The sequence below is a fragment of the Theobroma cacao genome, chromosome 3 (assembly GCF_053813885.1).
Source record: "Theobroma cacao isolate CCN51 chromosome 3, ASM5381388v1, whole genome shotgun sequence".
In the NCBI taxonomy this organism is placed as follows: domain Eukaryota; kingdom Viridiplantae; phylum Streptophyta; class Magnoliopsida; order Malvales; family Malvaceae; genus Theobroma; species Theobroma cacao.
In genome coordinates, this window is record NC_142641.1 from 15880193 (window position 1) to 15905359 (window position 25167).

The 25167-nt window shown below is 33.8% G+C and overlaps 1 protein-coding gene across 1 annotated transcript; it reads left to right on the top strand.

Moving 5' to 3' along the window:
- Nucleotides 1-3191: 3191 nt before the first annotated feature.
- Nucleotides 3192-21610, top strand: LOC18604530 (dehydrogenase/reductase SDR family member FEY-like). Its single transcript, XM_007037057.3, has 6 exons — nucleotides 3192-3771; nucleotides 3865-4001; nucleotides 5652-5753; nucleotides 6543-6635; nucleotides 9726-9798; nucleotides 21059-21610. The coding sequence occupies exons 1-6, from the start codon at nucleotides 3351-3353 to the stop codon at nucleotides 21319-21321; spliced, it is 1089 nt and encodes a 362-aa protein (XP_007037119.1). The 5' UTR covers nucleotides 3192-3350; the 3' UTR covers nucleotides 21322-21610.
- Nucleotides 21611-25167: the final 3557 nt, after the last annotated feature.

A 25167-nucleotide genomic window follows, 5' to 3' on the forward strand; every position in this document is an offset into this window, starting at 1 on the left:
TTAGGTGGTGTAAAATTCCAAAATTCAAACTTTACCCCCGTAAACTCGTAAAATTACCGTTTTGCCCCTAAGATTCCAAAAATGTCAAAATTTAAATTTTTCACCTCTCAAACTCAAATCATACTCCAATGAGTCAAATGTGATCAAAATCTTTTCTAAAAATTCTCATTTTATCCTCGAGTGACAAAATTACCATTTTGCCCTTAGAACATGAAAATTTCAAATTGACTCCAATTCAGCTCTCGAACTCCAAATCATCATTTTAAGTCATTCTGGGGTTTTAAAATTCTCAATTTCATCTTAAGATCTCTATTTAGACTAGTTTGAGGCTTAATTCAACTTAATAGTACCATTTGGTATAATATCGACTTTTGATGATTTTTCGGGGCTTTCCAAGTATGCAAGTATGTTATCCATCACATGTATGTCATGACAAATATTTTGTAAGGTCAGACTTTACAATAAAGTTTTATTGATCCCCAGCTCAGTGTTAGTCTACATTAATGGAGAAAGAGACGAAAGTAAACTTATGAAATTCTAGTACTAATTTGAAATTTATGTTGTTATAAACTCATTTGGATATCATAATATTCTTAGTAAAAGATTTCACACACACAAGGTAATCCATTCGAGAATGTGCTTGCATTGGAATTGAAACATGAATTTGAATTATGCATATATTTTTTCTTAAGTTAATGATTGATAGACGTACTTTTAAGAAAATTATAGAGAATCATTGAGTTGGTGCACTTTATCTCTAGTAGTAGTAGTAGTAGTAACTATATTTATTTTGTTTTCACTATTTGAATTTGATTTTCATAAGTTAATTTCTTTTTAATGTTTTGCTTGAGGACTAGCAAAATATTAAGTTTGGGTGTGTGATAAGTCTATGATATAGAGTCATTTGGACTTTATTTTTATAGTAATTTTAGCTTAGTTCTTGTGATAATGCATAGAAATTAGTAGATTTTATTTAAATTATTTTAAATTAGTTAATTTAGATGAGTCAATTTAATTTTAGTTAATTTTATGCTTAATTTGGTGTTAACATGATTAAGATAGATTGTTATTGATTTATTTGTGCTTTTGTAGGTGTTTAACGAGGCAAGAATTTTAATGAAAGAAGGAAAGCAATTTTGAGGGACAGATTTCTACTACATATATTTTGGTGTTTTGACCATAACTTTCTCTTCAAAACTCCCAATGAAATGATTTTTAAACCATTGGAAAGTTAAGAGAAAAAACTACAACTTTCATGTTTACTACTTTACCCAGTTCGGTCTAAAAAATGGTCAAAAATCATGTCAATATTGAAGCACTGTAGCAGTCTTAGAGCAATTACGATTTTTGCTAATTAATGGGTCAAGGCCGTGACTCATGTAGTCTGATATGAAAATCCTAGTTGTAATTGACTTCTTTCTTCACCAAACTTAGCCTAACTTCAAAGCCCTATAAAACAACCTTTTAAGAGGACTTTTTTTAAAAAAAAAGAAAAAAAATAGATTGACAGTTGAGAATCAAGCCGCAAAGTCATTGAAGCTAAGAAGAATTTGAAGGATTCAATAAGATTTGGAAGATCAAGATTATAAATTCTTGGGTTCTATCATCCTTTTGTTATTCTCTTACTTTTCTTAATTGGATTTTAATGTTTAAACTTAATTTGATAATGATGTGTAACTTGATGGAAACTAATTTATTTATCTAAGATTATGATTAAACTCAATGCGTAGTTTGATTTATTTATCTCTCTTTTGCTTATGTTTGATGGATTTAAATTGTTTATTCTATTTTGTTCTTAATACTTCTGATTAATTGGTCACCAATTAGACAAAATTGGATACCTAGGTTAAACCTCAACAAAGGAGATTTAGGTAGACCTTGAATTGAATAACATATGATTGAATACGCTTAGTTGATTAGGTGGTTTGATTTGCATATAGAGTAGACATACACCTATAAGTCATACGTTGCCAAGATTAGATCACGAACTTAATAAATCTTTCTTCAATTTAATTTGTATAGACATATAGTAAGTTAATTGGGAGAGATATTTTTATAAGAATCTCGACAGTGACTTGTAGATAATTTAAGACTCTAGGTTAGCAACTTAATCCATTAAGCTAAGTTAGGAGAAATAGACAATAATCAGATGAAGTATTGAGGGATATCATAATCTTAGGTCTAGTAGTCACTCGAATTTAATAAAGTAAATTTGTTAATAAATTTTAGATTAGTTTTGTTTTTAATTTACTAGTTTATTAGTTTTAATTTTAATTTTAATTATTTGGATAAAATTAGGATTTGTTAATTTTAGTACTTAACAATATGAATTAAAACAATTCTTTGTGGGAACGATATTCTACTTTATCACTATATTACTTGTTAATGATACGTGCACTTGCATGAGAAATCTACAACATTTGGCCAAATAATGATTGACAACAAATCTTTACAGAAGCAAAAGAAGCATGGGACATCTTTGGGAAACATGGAGGTAGAATCAAGCATGAAGTGTTGATAAATTGGACAAAGCCAAATCAATCGTTCGTTAAACTTAATGTGGATAGTAGTTTTTGAGGACAATCAGGTTTAGCGATTGCAGGTGGTATTGTTAAAGATGAAAATGGTTATTAGCTTGTTGGGTTTAAATGTAAAATAGGGGCTTTTTTCCACTAGAAGCGAAATTGTGCACTCTATGCTAAGGATTAGAATTATGTTGGAATAGAGGTTATAAAAGGGTTTTAGTAGAAATTGATTCTTTGCTGGTGATTTAGAAAATTTCAAAAGAGATTTTAAATTTGGATCGTTATACTAATATATTGAGAAGGATTAAGTAAGGATTAAGGACCTGCTATAGAGAAGGTGGGATTGTTTTATAAGTCACGTACATCTTGAAGCCCATCGATGCGCGAATTGAATGGCAACACACCGTAATATTCTATCATTGGGCTTAGTGTATTTAAAAGTCCCCCCATCTAGCATTTCTGCTCATTTATTTGGAGATAGATTTGGTATTGTTTGGCAAAAATGATGTAATTGTTTTAAATTAATCTACTTCTCTTTTATAAAAAAAAATTGATAATTGATTGAAATACTCTTCATTTGAAAATTCATATTTGAAAATAAAATAGATCCCATTTTAGACAAATGACTCCATTTTTATAAATTGAATGATGATTTTATACACCGCTGCGTAGCGCGGTCCTATTCTAGTTATTAATTAATGTCCTTTCGACCTAATCTTAAGCGCGTTGACCAGAGATTCGTGTTTGTTGCTGCGCAAGTGATTAGTACTTAATGCTGCGAGCATCACCGCCAAAAAGCGAGAGATCGTGAATCCAAAAAATCGAATGGCGAAAAAGAAACAAGGGTTGGGTTGGATGGAATGGCTGAGAGGATGGATGTACGTGATTCACGAGATGCTTTTCCAGAGGATAATGGCGAGTCACCTGCAGAACCCATTGGCATTGCCGCCCGTGAACGACCTCACCTGCATTGTGACAGGCGCCACCAGCGGCATCGGGCGGGAAATGGCGAGGCAATTGGCCGAAGCAGGGGCGCATGTTGTGATGGCGGTAAGAAATCCAAAGGCAGCTCACGAGTTGATTAATCGATGGTCTGAATCTTGGCATGGGCTCCCTTTGAATATTGAGGTCATGGAACTTGATCTTCTCTCCTTGGACTCTGTGGTCACTTTTGCCAATGCTTGGAATGCACGTTTAGGACCTTTGAATGTTCTTATTAATAATGCCGGAATTTTTTCGATTGGAGGTTCGTCTTTCTATGGATTTTGTTTAAACCTCTCTTTTGGAACTTGTACCCAAAACCAAACCGTGATTTTTTTTTTCAATTTGCTACGTGCAGAACCCCAAAAGTTTTCGAAAGATGGGTATGAGGAGCACATGCAAGTTAATCATCTGGCTCCAGCGCTGCTTTCAGTATTGCTTTTGCCATCCCTTATTAGAGGATCTCCAAGTCGAATCATTAATGTCAATTCTGTTGTAAGTTGCCCTTCTCATCATATGACTTTGTTTGTGTGTGTGTGTGTGTGTGTCTCTGATATTTCCTAAATATTTGGGAATTAAATCAGAGGTAATGCATGGCACTTGGTTATGAAGGTTGAAGTTTATTAAAGAAATTTAACCATTAAACATTTTTTGTCTTATAAAAAGAATTAATCACTTGCATCTTAATTCATATTCATTTGGCATATTAACTCTGTTGCTTTTTGCTTCTGGTGCCAATATTATGCTTGGATTACATTAAGCGTTTGGGTAATTGTTATTTTGGGATTACCACAATTATTTTGGGATATGGAATCAACGCCCCATCTTCCAATAACATCATCTCTTTTCTTTTTGTCCCCTTTTATTTTCTGAAAATTTGTGATTTTTTTTGTTATTCTTACTGATTAATTTTGTGGTTTTCCACTAAATATAATTTCAATCCCAAGAAACTAAAAATATCCAATACAAAAAGTTTTGTCTTACAATTGTACACCAGGCATGTAAAGAATGATTGTAATTTATTTGGTGCAATAAGACGGGTTTTAGAGTGCAAAAACCAGCCTTTGTTCATTAGATGTCTTGATTTTTGACATTAGATTTTGGTCATCATTTGGGTAATAGACTTTGAGATAAAGGCCAGACTTTGTACATTTTAACCTCCACAATCAGTTCTGGAAGAAAGGGGAATTGAGAAGATTTCTCAGAGGGAATATGCAGGAAGCGAGAAAAGAAAAGAGAGGGAGACAAGTTGCGTAAAAGAATTGCTTTAATCACAGCCATAGATTTTATGAGATCCAATAGTTAAAAAAGGTGTAAAACTCTTTAGTTTTACATTGGTTTAAGCGGATACTTGGCCTATATATATACTAGCTTCACCCCTACAGACATTATTCTTGAATCTTTTTATGCTACCCTTGCTAGAGTTGTATTCCCTCTTCTTGTATCACTTTGTTTGCACACACACACACACACACACACACAGATATTTATATATATATATATATATGGTTGCATTGTTCTCTTGCTACTAACCATTGCTTTCTTGTATCACTTTGTTTACAATCCCTCATGTTGGTGAACAATGGTGGTTGTTATGTTCGCTTATTTGAATGGGAGTGTGCGACATGGTGAATAAGTGAAATTGTAGTGTGGGGGAATTCACTTGCACTATTCCGCTTGCGTTCATTTCATTTGGTATGAAAAGAACATCAACGATCAAACTCTTCAAGGGTTTGCAATTACGTGTACAATTGCTAAACATCAAGTTTTTGAGATTGGTTTTGTAAACTTTGTTTCAATGACTATTTAAGTTTGTTGAATATTATGTTTTTGTGATTGCTTTTGTTTCAATGATTGTTTGATTTGGCTCCCACTCAAAGTTTAGATTTCCTAAGCCAATTTTTTTTTTTTTTGCTTTTAGTTCATGTGCAGTTTCCTTCTGTGCTTTCTTTGTATGTGGAGTCCCATACACTAATTAATACTACTACTAATAGTTATCATCATCATCATCATTATTTCTATTATTATTTTTTAGAAATGCAAATAGTCATCTTTACATGATGCATTATTATTTTTTTATATCTTACTCATTTTATTCCCTTCCATTTCTTTTTTTTGTCTGGCATTGTGATTTCCGTGCTGTAGATGCATTATGTTGGCTTCGTTGATACAGAAGACATGAATGCTGTTTCTGGGAAGAGAAAATACTCAAGCCTATTGGGGTACACTAGCAGCAAGCTAGCACAGGTATAATCAGAAGTCGTTTTAATTTTCTATTTTTTTTTTTTTGCACATCTGGCTTTAAATTTTCCTTAATTGATGGTCTTTTGCATCACATATTTGGCTTCACCTGCAGACGCAAAATAGGCAACTTCTGTCTATATAAAATGCTTTTCACATGATTCAACTTGTGTTACAAGGGACACTTAACAGCCAAGCTAATTCCTTTCCTTAATTCTATAGCAGGTTTTAAGTATGCATATAAATTATTGCTCTGCCCCTGATTAGTTAAATATCTAAAATTCAGATTATAAACTTTTACATTGCTAAAACTGAAATTGCATAGCAAAGAGCAATGACACGGGTCTTCAAAATGTCTGACTTGTTAAACATGATCTTGTTCCTTGCCTTTGTTTAGATTTTTTGCATGTTTTTAGTCCACTAGCCCTTGAGCTGATGAGAGGTAATCCTCTCTCATCCCATAAACCCCATCAGTTTTCTCATGAGTTGAATTTGAGACCTCCAAGTTAATTGTTTCAATCACAAACCATTTGGATTTCCCCTTGGGACAATATTTGTACAATTTTATCCCTAACTTAATTCACCCTAAATTTAAATTTGGAAGTCACTTAGTTTAACTGAAGTCAACATAGTCAGTGGTTTTTTAAATAGAATATAAGCTTCTGTATCTTGTTAACTTGTAGCAATTGATCATCTAGAAATAAAAAGTTGGACAGTCATGCTAGATGTAAAGTAAAAGATATTGTCATTTTAATTGTGACAATGAGTTGTGAAACTGGTGAAATTTGGTTGCAGGTTATGTTTAGTAGTGTCCTCCACAAACGGCTGCCTATTGAAGCTGGTGTTAATGTTGTGTGTGTATCACCTGGAATCGTCCACACAAATGTTGTAAGTCTATTAGAGCATTTCAGTTTCTTTGTCTATCCTTTGATGATGTACAATAGTGTTTGCATATTTCCATGTGGTCTTCTTACTTGTCTTCTTCAACAAAAAATGTAACAAAGCAAAATTTGTAAGACTTGTGCAATCAGTGATTCAGAAGATGTGCTAATGCTGTAGTTTTCTGTTTTAGAAGAAAGGATTTTGTGGTCATTGGAGAAAAGCATATATCCAGGCAACTACCATGATATCCCTTAAAAAATCATGCATGCAAAATATATATATATATGTATATATATACAAAAATGAAAATTGAACAGCGTTATTTTCTATCTTATTCTTAATAACTTATATGAATGTTAGAATTCCTTACAAAATTTTGTGAAGTTGCCTGGTGAATGTCAAAAATCACACTTTTTAATCATGCTAATGGCAAAGCTTCCTAAAGAACGCCTAATAAGTTGATGTTCACCCATGATATATAGGCATAAAGAAAACTATTAAAACTAATAGTGATGCAGAATGCTAAGAAGCTAATTGAGGGATTAACTTATTTAAGATTTTATGTTGTTGCTTTATTGTATTTATGGGGCTTAATTGTAATATATATATTAGATATAGGACTATATTTGGTATTTTCATTTATATCAGGGTTTAGTATGTTAGTTTGGTTATCCTTATCCTATTACTTTTTGTTTTTAAGACAAGTTTATTAGTTTTATATTAGTAGTCTTTAATATTTTCTTTAAATTCCTACTCAGTATAGGAGTTCTAGTTCTTTTTGGATTAGGGGTGGTAGTAGCCTATATAAATATCAATGTATGCTTTCTTTTGGGACAAATTATGGTAAGGATTTTTCAGCATTGTTTCTATTGTAATCGTGTGATGCAATCAACCTTGGGTGTGATGCTTAGGTATCTTTCTTCTTGGTTCTGTGTTGCAATCAAGGAACACTAGGCATGAAGCTTAGGGATGTTTTCTTTTCTGTTTCCCTTTTCTTTATTAATTCTCCTTATATTCCTAAGAATTTCAGATTATTATTATCATAAACCTTAGCCCTCCAAGCTTTCCTACATCAGATGGTTTCTTTTTGTTTTTTTTTTTTCCCAATATGTAGATTTAGCTTTAAATCCGTTGCAAGTTATATTGAATGGTGTTTGTTCAAAGTGAAGGTGCTGTTGTGATGAGCCATGCAATCATATTATGAAGCATGCTTTGGATTAATGTTGCTAAGCATCATAATACAAAGCATTAATGTTGCTAAGCATCATTAATACAAAGCATTAATGTTGCTGAGCTGCATTAATACAAAGTATTAATATTAATGCTTTGCTTTGCATTATTAATGCAACTAATAGTCTAACCTACACAACATTCGGCAACATCACCAAACAGTACACACACCTACACGACATCAAGTTTTAATACACATCAATATTCAATACACTATACACACACCTAAGCATCATTGCACGAAAAAAAGCCTACACAGCGAACAACATTGCAAACTCAAGTACTTAACAGTAAGCTGAAAGAAGAAATTGCCCATTTACAGCATCCCAAACTCAAGTTACTCAACTAATAAAAATTGCCCATTTACATGGTCAATACATTATACACATTTACAAAGAATTACAATTCACCTTTTGGCTTCTCTGAAGGTTTGTGGATGGTAAGCAAGAGGTGGAGAGAGAAAGAGAGTTAGACACCAGGAGAGGGGGAAAGACGACGGCATCAAACTCAAAACTCCAAACTCCAAAAATAAATAATGGGGGTGGCTGGTTGGTGGATTGGGATTCCGAGAAGAGGCAGTGGCAAATGAGCTCGGCAACTACAAGCAGCAAACTCAGATGGGTGGCTGGTGGATCGATGGCAGAGCAGAAATTCTTTGCATAGTGAGGAGAGGCGGTAAGCTTAGGGTTTTCCCAAAAGGGAGCCCGCAGCTGGTGGGGCAGGGGCTGAAATTGGGGGAATTAATGAGGGATAGATGGTCATTTCCCCCTATATATAATAACATAAAAAGGGAATTGGTTATTTGGTCATTTTCGGTGGGAAAGTTCCCACCTGACCAACAAACTAATGCCCTGAGAAAACTGTGGCCAATAACCGATTAGGTAACCGACACTGATCAACTGAACTGTGGTGGCTGATACCTGTCCGAGTTGGTCAGTTATCATCAACCTGCTGCTCACCCGTACTTGCTACTATGTGTTACCAATGTACTCATGCATCATATACATAATTTTGGTGACCTAACAAGTGACAAAGCTCATTGAATTAAAACAAGATAGCAAGCTGTCCAAATTTGAAAAACAATTTCTTTGAATAGTTTTGAATTTTTTTATTCAAATTAGCTTTGCTCCAAATCAACATATAATCAATCTTTATTAAAATCAATGACAATGAAAAGTAGACCTACATTAAATAATTCCAAAGGAGTCTCTAATGCCTCTATTGGGAAAAGCCTTGTAATTGTATTACAAAGCGCAATGGAAAATTTAAATCTTTTTCCTCTAGTAAGATCATGTTTTGGTTTATTTAATATAGAAAACCTTAACTAGAGAAGATAGATTATTATTCCTTTCAAATCTTGGAGTGGAAAACACAAGGTGATTAGATTGAATTTGATTCCTTTTTGCACCTAGCTTGGGTTGTTGCAGCCCACAAGTTGTCCAAACACCTAATCACTAACGGAGATCCATACAAATGAGGAAGCGGTTGCTCATGTTTCCTCAAGCAATGACATGCCCTTTTTTTTTTTTTTTTGATAGAAGCCATTCTTTAAGAGGACATGTGTAAGACTGGAGGCTCTTTTCTCAATGTTTTGTGGAATAAGTGAAAAATTCATATGCAAATTATTTTCTTGAACTATGGGTTTTTTAAGTTGTTTGCTTTTTCCAAATTATTGGATGCATGTGCATTTGTACATTACAACAATTATTCCACCCTATAGGCCATCAAGTGTCACTCAGTTGTGGGTTCTTCTCTTTCAGCTTAAATCCTTATCACATGATTCACTTTGGCTTTATGGTTCTGTTAGAAACAATAATGAAGTTATATTTCTGTGTTTTACTCTTGTGGCTCTGTGTTTAACTGCAGGCTCGGGATCTTCCTAGAATTGTTCAAGCTGCTTATCATCTAATTCCCTATTTTATCTTCAGTGCTCAAGAGGGTATGTCTTTGCAAATGTTAGTACATTTGTGTTTTCATAATTATATTTTGTTAACGTCTGTGGCATATTGCTTTTGTAAGCTTTTTTATCTTTCATCATCATTCAAATCATTGTCACATCAAAGTAATGGTTTTGGGTTGTTGTTTTCAATATTTTTTTCTTTCGTTAAAAATTAAAACTTTGTAAAAGCTTTTCTTAGTTTAATTCTTGCGTATGCCAAATGCATTCTTAGTCCATGATGTAGATATTGGCCATGTAACTTTAAGAAACCAAGATGAATTGACATATGCCAGGTGATTTATAGAAAATCTAGAGCGAGATTAGTTCTCAGTTTTCTCTAATCTGTGCAAGCCTATATACCCCCTCTCCCCAAGGTCAAAACTTTCCCCAATCAGAATCTGCTGTAACCCAAGAAGTTACCGGTTATGATAAGTCAAGGCCCAAAGTTTTCTACTTAACAGCAACTCAAAAGAAGATGAACTGATTCCACATATATCTTGCACAAATAGCATCTATTGGAAGAAGTGTTCCCTTTTTTTTCTTTGTTGAAGATTATGAATTGTCAAAATCTCTTCCAATTTAATCTATTCTCAAACCTCTCCACTTTTGAATCCTATTGACCCCTTTTCTTTAATTATGTTACCAAGTGTAGCCTCGGCATAGGCAAGTTAATAGAAGGGAACCAGCTCCACACCCAGGATGTTAGGAAAATTCCCCATCAACAACCTTAGCTAAAGGAATCAACTCATCTTTCTTTAACAAGTTGTTTACGATCACATCTGCCACAATGACCACATCAAGAATTTGCCTTCCCTCTAGAAAAATAATTTGGAGGGGCCCCATAAAGATGCCAACTTTTTGATTTATTTATTTTTTGCTGAAACTTTAAGCTTATGCACACTTCCTACTAGGCTGACAGGTTGAAAATATTTTATATTCATTGTCCCAGATTTTTTTAAGAATTAGGGGTGATAAATGGCCTTAGGTTCTCAATATCTAACACTTTTGGAAGTATAACCCTTAGCAGCATCCCATTTGAAACCATTTCGTGCAAAGCCTTGTCAGCAAACTACAATCAAAAGAGCTTGAAAAACAACTTCCTCGAATAGTCTCTCAAACCAAGAAGTCAAATCTCTCATTTTTAACGAAATGAATACCATCCAAAGGAGTAGAGGTAGCAAAAGGGTGGGCTTAGATGTGTCTAGGTTTCCTCAGGTTCAGATTGTTTCTGAACCCAGTTCATCCTGAGTTCCAGTTCTGGGCTTAGTTATTTGGTTCAGGCAGATTTGAGCAGGTTTTGAGTAATTTTGGGGTTTATGGAGCCATTTTCAAAAAATTATAAATTTATGATCAGATCAATGATTTAACTTGTTTGAAGTTTTGGATAATTACTGTATTTCTTTACATTCCATATTTTGGGCTGATGTTATCGATATTGCTAACCCCACTTCTCCTAGGACTGTTTTGTTGGGCTCCCTCCCCTGTGCTGCTATGTTCTTTTTTTTTCTGTTTGTTGAATGATGAATCCATTATATTAAAAAAAATTGTTTGATGATTGATGTTAAGTGAATGTTTTGGATTAATGTTATAATTTTATGATATAAAAGTGTGATAACAAGCAAAGAATGGAATTTGAGGATTGTCTTGTCTTAAATTGACGCATTAAATATCCTTATATCCATATTTTAATGATGCAATTTTCTGTATAATGTATTGATTATTGTCTATAATTTTTCAACCATTGGGCTAGGTAACCCATCAAGTCTTCATTTTTAATTCGTTTTTGTGCTTCAGTTAACTCTTTAGTTGTTAACATTGTTTTTTCAATAATTTCTTCTTACATCTAACAATTTTTTTTTGTCTGGATATACATTTTAAATCATAAAGACTGACATTCAACATGGACTAAATGTCCAAATCCAAAATGTAACTTTTCTTTTGTATACAATAAAATAATTTTCTTTTCAGATACATTTTATTAAACAAAATGAAAATAAAATCAATTGGTTAGAAATGGAATCGTAAGTACATTACTTTTAAATGAGAGCACTAAAAATTGTAGATATTATTCGAAAAGGTAATATTCCTTAAAAGTAACTTGAGAAGATTAATGTAAAATATCAAATGCTTATTAATTTTTAGAAATATCAAGTTCAATTTTGATTATGTGCTGAAAATTATCAATAGTATTATTTTATTTTTGAGTTAGTGTTGTGTTAGAACTGAAATACTGATTGGTACACTTCTACGTGATTATTCATATAACAAAATGAAATTGCTAAAGGACCAATGTTATTCTAAGTCACAACATTTTGAAGTTGTATTTTTAAATAAGGATTGATGCTCAAAGACTATTGGTTTTCATATTTACTATTAGCATATTTGAAGTTAGTATTATCATCCAATTCAAATTTCAAAAGTACATATCTCAACCTTCAAAAGGTTGAAAATATATTGATGTAGCCGAAAGGTTTAGGGCAATTAGAACTCAACAATTAGGGTTAGAATAGGGTTGATTGTGTTGGAACAATAAAAAGATAATTGGGTTTTCAAAAAAACCTCTTGAATAAATATTCAAAATAACAAAAGATGATAATGATAATCTTCTACCTAAGATACTTATTTATAATAGTTAAGATAAATCCTAATCAAATAGTAATTCTAATCCTAAATAAAGACTTAAAGTACTAAAATTCTAATAAAGATAGGAAAAAGAATTTCAAACTAAATAAATAAAATAAAGTCATAAACTAACTAAAATACTAAATAAATTTCCATATGCGCCTGCATCAGTCCCCTCGGGTCAGAAAAGACTCGACTCCGAGGAGTAGGCCTTGACATACTCCTTATAGATGTCGGGATCCACTCGTTTCAATTCTTCTTCTGCAATCCAAGTGCTTTCATTAGCAGGTTTACTAAGCCATTTCACTAAAAATCGTCTATACGGGTTCCCTCGTCTAGATCGAACCTCTTTTACATCTAGCACATCCTCAATAACTTCAACCTTAGCAATTGGAAGGTGCTGAATTTGAGCGTCTATGGTAGATGCAGTTCCATCACATCCATCAAATGGATACAAGTCCAAAACATTAAAAATAGGACTGATTTGTAACTCAGGTGGTAACTCAATTAAATAGGCATTTGAACTGATTTTCTTTAGCACCTTACAAGGTCCAAACTTTCTAGACTTGAGTTTGTGATAAGTACCCTTTGGAAATCTTTCTTGCCTCAAGTGCACAAGTACTTGATCACCTTCCTCAAATTCCTGCTTGCGACGATGTTGATTTGCTGTAAAAGAATATTCTGCATTGCTGGCCTTTAAAGCAATCTTTACCTCTTCATGAATTTTCCGAATATGATCAGCAAATAACTCTCCTTCATTACTCACTCTAGCTTCTTGTGGTAGGGGTACTAAATCTAGCACATTTTGAGGTTTTAACCCATATGCAGCCTCAAATGGTGTCTTCTTTATGCTTCGATTGACAGAATTGTTGTAAGCAAATTCAGCTTGGGGTATGACTAAATCCCAAGTCTTTGGGTTATTTTGAATAAGACATCTTAACATATTACCCAAACTTCGATTCACAACTTCTGTTTGACCATCTGTTTGCGGATGGCAAGTACTAGAATACTTCAACTCTGTCCCAAATTTCCTCCACAAAGTTCTCCAAAAATGTCCCATAAACTTCACATCTCTATCAGAAACAATGGAAGTTGGAATTCCATGTAATCTTACAATCTCACGAAAGAATAATTCAGCAATATGAGTTGCATCAGAAGTCCTAAAACACGGAATAAAATGTGCCATTTTTGAAAACCGATCCACCACCACAAAGATAGAATCAAATCCTTTTGCTGTCTTTGGAAGTCCCAAAACAAAATCCATACTCAAATGAATCCAAGGTGCATCTGGCTCAGGTAAAGGAACATATAAACCAGTGTTTTGAGCACTGCCTTTACCAAATAAACAAGCTAGACAACTTTTCACCAACCTCTCCACATCTCGGCGCATTTTTTGGCCAATAATAACGATCAGCCACCATTGCCAAAGTCTTGTCTCTGCCAAAATGTCCTCCTAAACCATTCCCATGAAGTTCTCTAATGATTTGCTCCCTTAAAGATCCTTCTGGAATGCACAACTGGTTACCCTTGAATAAATAATCTTCGTGCAACCTATAAGGTAAATTTTCAGCTTGTAATGAACCCTGCAAATCAGCTATTATCTTGCTGAAATAAGAATCAGAACTATACTGATTTTTAAGTTCTTCAAATCCTGTGACTTGAGTGCTCATAACTGATAACATTTTACATCGCCTACTCAAAGCATCAGCCACAGTATTAGACTGCCCAGATTTATATTTTAAAGAGAAATTAAATTCATTGAGAAAAGAACTCCACTTAGCATGTTGACTACTAAGCTTTTTCTGCGAATGCAAATACCTTAAAGCTTGATGGTCAGAATAAACAGCAAACTCACGATAAGCCAAGTAGTGCTGCCAATGACGAATGGCCCTTACCAAAGCATAAAACTCTAAGTCATAAGTTGAATAACGTCGTCTAGAGTCTGTCAACTTTTCACTAAAAAACTCTATAGGCCTTCCATCTTGACTAAGAACTGCTCCAATTCCTACATGTGAAGCATCACACTCAACAACAAATAACTTCTCAAAATCTGGTAGTGCGAGAACTGGGGCTTCAGTCATCAAAGCTTTCACTCTTTCAAAGGCTTTTTGTGCAGAATGTGACCATTCAAATCCATCTTTCTTCAAAGATTCAGTTATAGGACTCATAATAGAACTAAAATTTCGAATGAATCTCCTATAAAAAGATGCCAAACCATGAAAACTCCTTACTTCTTTGATAGATGTAGGTGCTGGCCACTCTGAAATTGCACGAATCTTCTCTGGATCTGGTTTCAAACCCTCTGCAGACGCAATGAAACCAAGAAATACCACTTCTGGTTGCATAAAACTGCACTTTTTCAAGTTTATATAAAGCTGCTCCTTTTGAAGAACTTCTAAAACTTGTCGTAAATGTTTTAAGTGCTTTTCCTTAGTGTGGCTATAGATCAAAATATCATCAAAGTAAACCACCACAAATGAATTCAAGAAGGGCTTGAGTACCTCTGCCATGACTCTCATGAATGTGCTTGGTGCATTTGAAAGGCCAAATGGCATCACCAACCATTCAAATAATCCATCCGGAGTTTTGAAAGCTGTTTTCCATTCATCTCCATCCCTCATTCTAATTTGATGGTATCCGCTCTTCAAATCGATCTTTGAAAACACTCTTGAACCAACTAATTGATCAAGCATCTCATCTAATCGAGGAATGGGAAAACGATAACTAGAATAGGGTTGATTGTGTTGGAACAATAAAAAGATAATTGGGTTTTCAAAAAAACCTCTTGAATAAATATTCAAAATAACAAAAGATGATAATGATAATCTTTTACCTAAGATACTTATTTATAATAGTTAAGATAAATCCTAATCAAATAGTAATTCTAATCCTAAATAAAGACTTAAAGTACTAAAATTCTAATAAAGATAGGAAGAAGAATTTCAAACTAAATAAATAAAATAAAGTCCTAAACTAACTAAAATACTAAATAAATTTCCATATGCGCCTGCATCATATATTTATATAAATTGTACTATAAATTAATTTTATTTATTTTTTCAAAATTCTAACTTTTGATTGAAGAAGAAAAAACAAGTTTATCATTGGTAATTTTGCATTTTGTGCAAAGTAAATTAATTACAGATCTGGTCATTTTGATTTTGAGTTCAGGCCATTATGAGTTTGGGTTAGATTGGTCTTGGTTTTGGGTTTGTTTCAAGTATGGGTATGGATAATTTCAGTATTGGCTTCAAAAGGTTGAAAATATATATATATATATAATTATATTATAAATGAATATTATTTTTTCAAAATTTTAACTTAAAGAAGAAAACACAAGTATATTAGTGATAAATTTGCATTTTCTAAAAAGTTATTTAATTACAAATCTGGTCATTTCGATTATGATTCAGGCCATTATGAGTTTCGATAGTTTCAGGTTTGGGTTTTTTAACTCTTTGTCTATTCAGGACGGATCATGTTGGGTATCATCACGCCAGTTTTCAGGTGTGAGCCACCTTTACAAATGAAACATTCTCTCCTTTGACTCCTCATAAAGCTTTTCATAAAAATCACAATGCCCTTTCATCTCACTTCCCCATCAAGCTCAAATTCCTTTCAACTTGTTAGTGTCATTTGTCAGTGTTAATATTCTCCACCCAGTCATACTCATTAATTCCCAAAATAACTTTGTTTTCTGCATTGAATATCTTGTATCTTCTCTTTACACCTTTCAATATTCTGCTTGATCAATTTTTGAGCCACAATGAGACTAGTGAAATCCATCCCCCTTAAAATTTTCCTACCAACCTTTAAAAGGTTCCATGAAAAGATCCATTAACCATATGTTTCTAGAATGAAATGATGTTGCACCTGACCTAGTATCACCCACACCAAGCAAAATAGAATGGTGAACTGAGGGTGGACGTGGTAGAATACTTTGAATTGCTTTTGGAAAATGCTTCTCCCAATCTAATGACACTAAAACCCTATCAATCCCTAAAGAGAAGGGTTTCTGATGTAGGACAGCTAGGAGGTTAGGGTTTAGGGCATTTTTCTGATATGTATACTTAGGAAAACAAGGGAAAAGCTTCAAAGCTAGGGTTCTTTAGGAGTCTCACCTATGTTTGATTGCATAATGCAATCACAGGGGCAATAATGCTGAATTTCCTATTAATATTCTATTTCTCAATAGAAAGAGTACATTTATTTATGTAGACTCCTACCATCCCCCAACCTGAAAACTCCCTACTCCTATTAGGACTTTAACAAATATTTAGTTTCTATAAAAAAATTTAACAAACTTAACTTAAAATATCACCAGATAAGATAAGGAATCCGAAACTAAGATCCTAAATCACAAAATCTGAAATTTCCAGCAAACCAAGAAATTACAGAAATACCCTTGATGCGTAAAACTCAAGAAAGTAGGAGAATAACATAAGATCCTATGACTTTAGTTTAAAGAAACATAAACCCAAAGTTTAATCCCTTGATTAGCTTACCTTATGTAAAGGTTCTACCATTTTTAGGAAGATCCACCAAAGCTTTACCTTGAACAAAGTCCAAAAAATCATTCATATATACACTCTCCATGTCTAACTCTTTTAATGCAGATGCACCTGAGCACATGGCTCCATGGCAGGTGCATATGTTACCGACTTAGAGTTGGGTTCAAGTCCCACCTTTGCCAAAAAAAAAACTATTCTCATACAGATAAAGGATGGAATTAAAATCTCCTCCTAACTGCCAAGGACCCTTCCATCAAGTCTTTTAACAGGTTAGCCAAAATGGCGCCTCTCTTGTCCCTTGCCCAGACCGTAAACACCAGTAAAAAAGCCATTGAAGACTAGGTTTCTGATGTAAAGCAGCTAGGAGGTTAGGGCAATTTTCTGATTTTAATTCTTGAGAAAACAAGGGAAAAGCTTCAAACCTAGAGTTCATTAGGAGTGCACTGAAGTTTGATTGCATAACACAATCATAAGAGCAATAATACTGGAAATTCTCTGTTAATATTCTATTTCTCAATAGAATGTGTACATTTATTTTTATAGACTCCTACCATCCTGAAACCTAAAAGAAACCTGAACTCCTACTCCGTTGGAGACTTTAACAAATATTTAGATTCTATAAAGAAAACTAACAAACTTAGCTTAAAATATAACATAATAAGATAAAGAGATCCTGAACTAAGTTCCTAACAAAAAATCTGAAAGCAAACTGGGAATTGCATAAATACCCTTGACACTTGAAAATGAAGAAAACAGGAGAATCAATGAGAACCTATGACTTTAATTTAAAGAAACATAGACCTAAAGTTTAATCCATTGATTAACTTGCGTTATGCAAAAGTTCTACTGTGGTCCGGAAGATCCACCAAGGCATTACCATGAGCAAAGTCAAAAAAATCATTCATACCTACACTTCTATGTCTGGCTAACTCTTTTAATGCAGGTGTACCTGAGCTCTTGGCTCAATGGTGGGTGCATGTATTCCTGACTCAGAGTTGGGTTCAAAATCCGACCTTCCCCAAATCTGAAGGGTTCAAAAATCCTGCCTTACACAAATCCAAAAAATTCTTCTCATGCAGATAAAGCATGGAATTAAAATCTCCTCCTAACTGCCTAGCACCCTCCATTCCAGTCTTCTAACAGTTTAGCCGAAACGATGGCTCTCTTGTCCCTTGCCCAGACCATAAACAGCAGCAAAATGCCATTCAAGATTAGGGTTCCTGATGTAAGACAAGTAGGAGATAGGGTTAGGGCAATTTTCTGATTTAAATTCTTGAGAAAACAAGGGAAAAGCTTCAAAACTAGGGGTCCTTAGCGAGTCACACCAAAGTTTGATTGCATAACACAATCACAAGAGCATTAATGCTGGAAATTCTCTCTTAATATTCTATTTCTCAATAGAAATAGTACATTTATTTTTTAGACTCCTACCATCCCTAAACCTAAAAGAAATTTGAACTCCTACTCCCATTTGGACTTTAACAAATATTTAGATTCTATAAAGAAAACTAAAAAACTTAACTTAAATATAACCTGATAAGATAAGAAATCCCAAACTAAGTTCCTAAAACACAAAATCTGAAATTTCAAGCAAACTAGGAAATTTTGTTAATACCCTTGACACTTAAAACTCAAGAAAACAGGAGAATAAAGTAAGAATCTATGACTTTATTTAAACAAACATAAAGCTAAGGTATAATCACTTGATTAGCTTACGTTATGTAAAGGTTCTACCATTGTCAAGAAGATCTCCAAGGCATTACCTTAAACAATGTCAAAAAAATATTCATACCTACAGACGCCATGTCTGCCTAACTCTTTTAATGCAGATGCACCTGAGTACTTGGCTCAATGGTAGGTGCATGTATTCTCAACTCAGAGTTGGGTTCAAAATCCTGCCTTCTCCCAAATCCAAAAAACTCTTCTCATGCAGATAAAGTATGGAATTAAAATCTCCTCCTAACTGCAATGATCCTCCCATCAAGTCCTTTAACAGTTTAGCCAAACTGACGCCTCTCTTGTCCCTTGCCCAGTCTGTAAACACCAGTAAAAAGCCATTCATGATTAACCTCCCTGGTGCACATGCATATAAAATGAAAAAGAAGTCGGATGAAACTATCTACCAAATTTAATCCCTTAGTCATACTTTGGAAGCACCTTTCAGTTACAAACGGCCCCATACACGTTTAACGATCTTTCTATCGATTTCTTCCATCTTAGTTTGTTGCAAACAAATCATTGTTGCTTGCAAGGTTTTATTATAGATAGTTTGAAAGGATCATTCAACCCCCACCCCACCCCTGAACATTCTATCACCAACTTCAAATCCATAATATTTACCACTCCCTACAGTCCCATGGTCCTTTTTACCCACACTTATCTCCCTTTCATGTCATAGTTGACTGTAAACTCGAGCCTCTTTACCTCTGTTGGTTTTATCTCCCTACTTACAGTCACTAACTCGAGTCAAAATCCTTGTCAATTCTTGATAGAGGACTATCCCTTTGCAAAGAAAGATCCTTCTCTGTTTTGATTGTTGGCTTTTATATGCCCAGAGCTGACTTCTTTCCTCTTAGCCATTCCCAAAGACAACATAAAAGAAACATCCCCACTGAATTAGAGTTAGAAAGAAAAGTTGTACTTTTCCTTCAGCAAAAACCTGTTCACTTCAAACCAATTCTTCAACCAGTTGGCTTAGCCTATTTCAAAGAAAAGTTGTACTTTTCCTTCAGAAAAAACCTGTTCACTTCAAACAAATTCCTCAACCAGTTGGCCTAGCCTATTTCAAATCAAAACTCCTTGCACACCTTCATAAGCCTTTGATTTTCCACAACATCCAGATATATACATTGGGGATCCTCTATGATCCAAAAAGCACTTCTCTCCCTGTGTAATACAACCACAAATAATTTCTTTTCAACAACTGATTGAGTTTTCTCTGTCTCTAAAACATGTCCCATGATCATCTCACTATCTTTCTTATTTAGAAACCATATAAATCTATATGAGAGGCAACGCTGGTTTGGTGGATGACATTGGTTTGTGAGGATTTCTTAGAGTTCAAGGGAGTGTGGTCAGAACAATAGGAAACATGATCGTATTATATGACTTGAGACATGGAAAGCAATGAAATGAAGACAGTTCTAGGGACTAAGGGTGTCAACTTGAATGTTTTCTACACAATTTAGATTCCCTTCAGTGACTGGATTATCAGTTCTTATCCTTAGGCATATGCAGTCTTTTGCCTAACAACAGTAAGTATCAGCTACTATGCATGTATTGTTCATTGTATGTGATTCAAGCTCAGTGCGTGTTCACTAAATGTATCAACTCCTTCCATGGTTGCAAAGATTATTCACAACATAACAAGTTCACCTTGTCTTCATCTTATTCATAAGGGCGAAATATGAGATAGATGATTTCATTCGTCATTACCAGGACAATGACACCTCTTTTTCTATTTGAGAGTAAAGAACACTCCAGCTAGGTTCTGTGATACTGTGTGATTTCAGGCATTTAAGGTTGCCTGATGGTATTAGCAGTTTAAGAAACAGGCAAGTTGTGTACCATTGAGCTCAATAAATAAGATTGCCTTTGTTCATGAGTTCCTATAGATACTGCGTTATTCTCAGCTTTTTAGAATAAGTCACTTCCAATATACTGAAATATTTGATCAAATGGTTCCTGTCATGTACACATCAGCATGAAAAATGTGGATGCACCAAAAGTAATTTCTGTCATTATACCTGCTCCTTTAATTACTGAATCTTCTAGAAGACTTAAAAAATTTCCCAAACCACTCTGGTGCCTGTTATTGAGATTTCTTTTAAATAGAAGAACTACATAGTCTTGTTTTCTAATTTTGAAACATGTCATGGGCACAAGCCTTCTAATTTAGAAAGCAGAAGAAAACTGAACTGTCTGGATTTCTATAGACTGTGAACCTTTGAGGCTTGACTTTCAACTTTGAGAGTTTCTGCTTCTTTGAGTTTAACATGTTCCATGCAAGCATTTTTGCTTTAAACCAATAATAATATGTTTTCATATGCTGAATGAGAGAGAAACTTTAACAAAAACAGAAAAAGAGAAAGTGGGAGCTAATTTCCTGTCATTCAATACCCATGCAGGTTCTAGGAGTGCTCTTTTCTCAGCCACTGATCCCCAGATTCCGGAGTACTGTGAATTGTTGAAAGCAGATGAGTGGCCTGTTTGTGCATTCATCTCTCAGGATTGTCGTCCTACAAATCCTTCTGAAGAAGCACACAACATCGAGACTTCATTTGAAGTGTGGGAGAAGACATTGGAGATGATTGGCCTTCCCTCAGATGCTGTGGAGAGGTTTATTGAAGGTAATGAAGTCACATGTCGATATGGGACTCGATCTGACTAGTTTTCACAGCGAAATACGATAGCTATTTACCTTAGAAGTCTATTTTGAATGTCCATCCTAAATGATGAATGAAAACACCTTTGTTGAATAGTGATGAAAATTCTATTCATATGCTAGCATCCATTGTCATCATTATCATCCTTACGGGGTGTGCTCCCCTAACGTGTGCAATACACGGTGGTCTGTTTGAGGATTATCTGAAGCTATGTGGTCGATTCAGTTGCACCTTGGACGTATCAATTTTACTGCAAGTTATTGATCTAATGATATAATTTATATATACGGACAAGTGAAGTTGTCACGAGCTGTTCTGAATTAAAGTTTGTTTCCCTTGGTAATCATTAAATTATGAAGGCTTTGCCAGATTTTTAGAACCTGCCGTAGGCTTGCACCATTATTTTAAATCTCCCCATGGTTCTGGCATCATTGAAGGGATTCATGCAATATGTAGTTCATGATGAAGTATTGTACTTTGAGAAATTATCTTATACAACCGTAGTGGGTTGGAAAGTTGATATGTGACTCATTAGAGTATGTTTCTAAAAAATAGTAAATTAATTAATTATTAAAGGGATGTATGACAATCATCTTGGTATATAAATACTTTATAAATTATCATGTGTTTTCTAGTAAATGCTTAAAAACATAATTCTGATACTCCTAATGCAATTCAAACTCTATCAATCTCGATACAATTCAAACAAATATATATATATATATATATGTATGTATATATATATATATATGTATGTATATATATATATATATGTATGTATAATGCATTATTGATAATGTGAAAGTTCCTAAGATTTGTATCATAATAGTTATTAGAGCCTAAACAAAGTTCTATTGAATGCCAAAAGCCAAATTGCCCGACAAATTTGATGGTTTGCGCTTAAGAAAAACAAAAGATAAATAACGCGAAAAAAATGTCTCGTGAGACTTAAAAAAGACTAAAATATTTTTTATTTTATTAAATTAATATTAATGATTTAATAAAAATTAAAAAAACTTGAAATTTTTTTGAAAATAAATTAAGGGTTAAACAAAAAATAATAAAAGTAAACATTTGACTAATTATTTGTCAAATTTTAAACCTAAAGAATTTCAAAAGCTCTAAATAAAAAATTGTCACGACCCAAATTCCGGGCCATGACCAGCGCATGGGCCCAATGGACGTAGTCCACTAAGCCCAAGCAAGCCTAATAGTCCGACGTGTTCATCATTCCATTATAAACTGCTAAGTCATTTTTCAAAACTTAAAATCAAAATAGTAATAGACATTGCCAACTCGTATTGGCATTTCTCATTTATTATATACATACATTGTCTACAACATGTATTCAAATAATGTACATTAGGTTCGCCTATACATCTCAAAAAGAAGACTTGACTTCCAACGGAGGGACTCGGATGAATGTACAGCTACTGAATGTCGAGACACCTACCAAAAGATGGACACAGGTCTACAAGGACACCTCGTACTAGTTACTGGCTGCCTCGTGATCTGAAAACATGAATTTGAAAATGGTGAGTATAAAGCCAGTGAGTGAACAAGGAAGGGAGCAAGCAACAACAAAGGAAAATTTAAAATCATGATGCACTAGTTTCAAAACAATGCAATTTGGTTCATTCCTAATAAAACCCCTTATCGAGCCCTTAAGTGATTAATCATTTGAAAATCATGAACCCATACATAGCGAATCATTTGGAGAATGAAAGCTTTAATATTGCACAAGCAAGTCAAATACAACAACGAATCTTCGCTGCAGCGAAAAGTCAAATACCAATTGATTAGAATATTATAAATAGCTCTTATAAGCAGTTTTCCAAATCAATAAGAAATCATCAGATTCCTATCAATTAGCTGCATTTCTTGTTCATCAGTTTCTTGGCATTGATATTTTGACATGGTATTAGAACCATTGATCGTGTTTGTGATTTTTCCTTGATTCAAGCAAGTACTCTGTTTCTTTACTTGTTGAATCAATATTTTGCATTTCAAGCAACAAATTACTAGAAATTGTTGCATGTTTTTGCTTAGTTGTTTCTTGAATCTGGTATCAATGGCAAATACCAAATCTGATTCGTCCTCCTTTTGAGGATTCACTAGTGTCAAAGTCAATAAATCCTAGAATTAATGTTTCACCTATTGAGAATCCTCAATAACCTTTCTACTTACATCACAATGATCACCCTGGATCGATTGTGATAAACTTAAGTTGAGCACAAACAATTATGCGCCTTAGGTAGTTCCTTTTTGCTAGCATTCTCTGTTAAAAATGAGGTCGGTTTCATCAATGGAACTATAGTTAAGCTTAAGCCTACAAATCTTTTGTTTGAACCCTGGAGTAGATGTAATGACTTGATTGTGGCATGGCTATTACAGTCTGTGTCTGTACCTATATCTTTAACAATATTCTATATGGATAATGTTGTGGAAATATGGAATACCTTAAGATAAAACTTTGCACAGCCAAATGATACCGGAGTATGTAATTTACAGTACACTCTTGGTAATATCACACAAGGAACTAGGTCTGTGGATACCTATTTTGTAGAACTAAAAGGCATTTGGGAAAAAAATGAGGAACTTCCGTCTTCTACCACGTTGTGAGTGTGGGAGGTGTAATCCAAATTGTTTTAAAAAGTACATTGAACAGTACCAAAAATATAGAATTTTTAGGTTTTTGAATGGGCTCAATGATTCCTATTCTAGAATTAGATCTCAAATAATTTTAATGGATCTTATACCTCTTTTGGATAAGGTGTATAGCTTGGTTTTAAGGGAGGAAACTTAAAGAAGCTTGTTAATTTAGGCTTAACCTATTTTGGAATCCGGAGTAGCTATGACTATTGTAACAGAAGGGAAAAAGAGACCCAAGAAAGATGTGGTATGCTCACATTGCAATAAGAAAGGTCACAAACAGGAGAGATGTTACAAATTAATTGGATTTTCAGATGATTTTAAGTATACTAAAGGAAAAGAAAGCACATTCAAGAAAGGAAAGTTTGTCGTAAATCATGTTTCAACTAAAAATGGCATTAATGCAAAAGAAATTGAGTATGATCATGAAGATGAGATTGAGAGGTTGGTTCTGTTTCACAAATGTCCATGATAAAGCATCAAATTCATAAGCTAATGGATCTCCTCAATGAAAATGGCTTGAACATCAATGATGACCAAAATTCTTCACCGAATTCTTCCACACGTAATCAGCATAATAAACACTCCTTGATTAATTCATTATTCGCAAGTATTGTTTCTGGACATGTTTGTTTTAATACCATTAATGATCTTCCTTCTAAATATAAGCATGTAAATGTTTTCATGATTAAACAAAGTTTCTAGATTATAGACACAGGGTCAAAAAGCTTGTAGCATGTACCTTAAAGAACTATATTTCTACTAAACCAACTATCAATTTCTATGTTCATTTACCCAACAACACTACCAAACAAGAATGCTTTTTGTATCAAGTTCATGCAAGATCACGAAACATTGGGGAGACATGGAAGCATGAGTTTTTAGTCAAGCAAGCTCAAGTGGAACTCTTCTCAAGGCAAACTAATAAAGCAGTTCTTAAGGCAAAGGAGATGGTTACAAAGATTGAGTCACTCAAATTTAAAATCCATCCAAGTGAAGTCTAAGGACAACGATTGCTTGATTTCATGAATGAAGTGCACGATCACTACAAGCAAGTTGAGCGTTTCAAGTATTTTGAGTTAGATTTTTAAATGTTCTAAGCTAGATTTATTTTTGTTAATTTCCTTTTTCTAAGTTGGATTGTTTAAGTATTGAATCTAAGCAGTTTAAGTAATATAAGTCTCTTTTCGTTATTTATC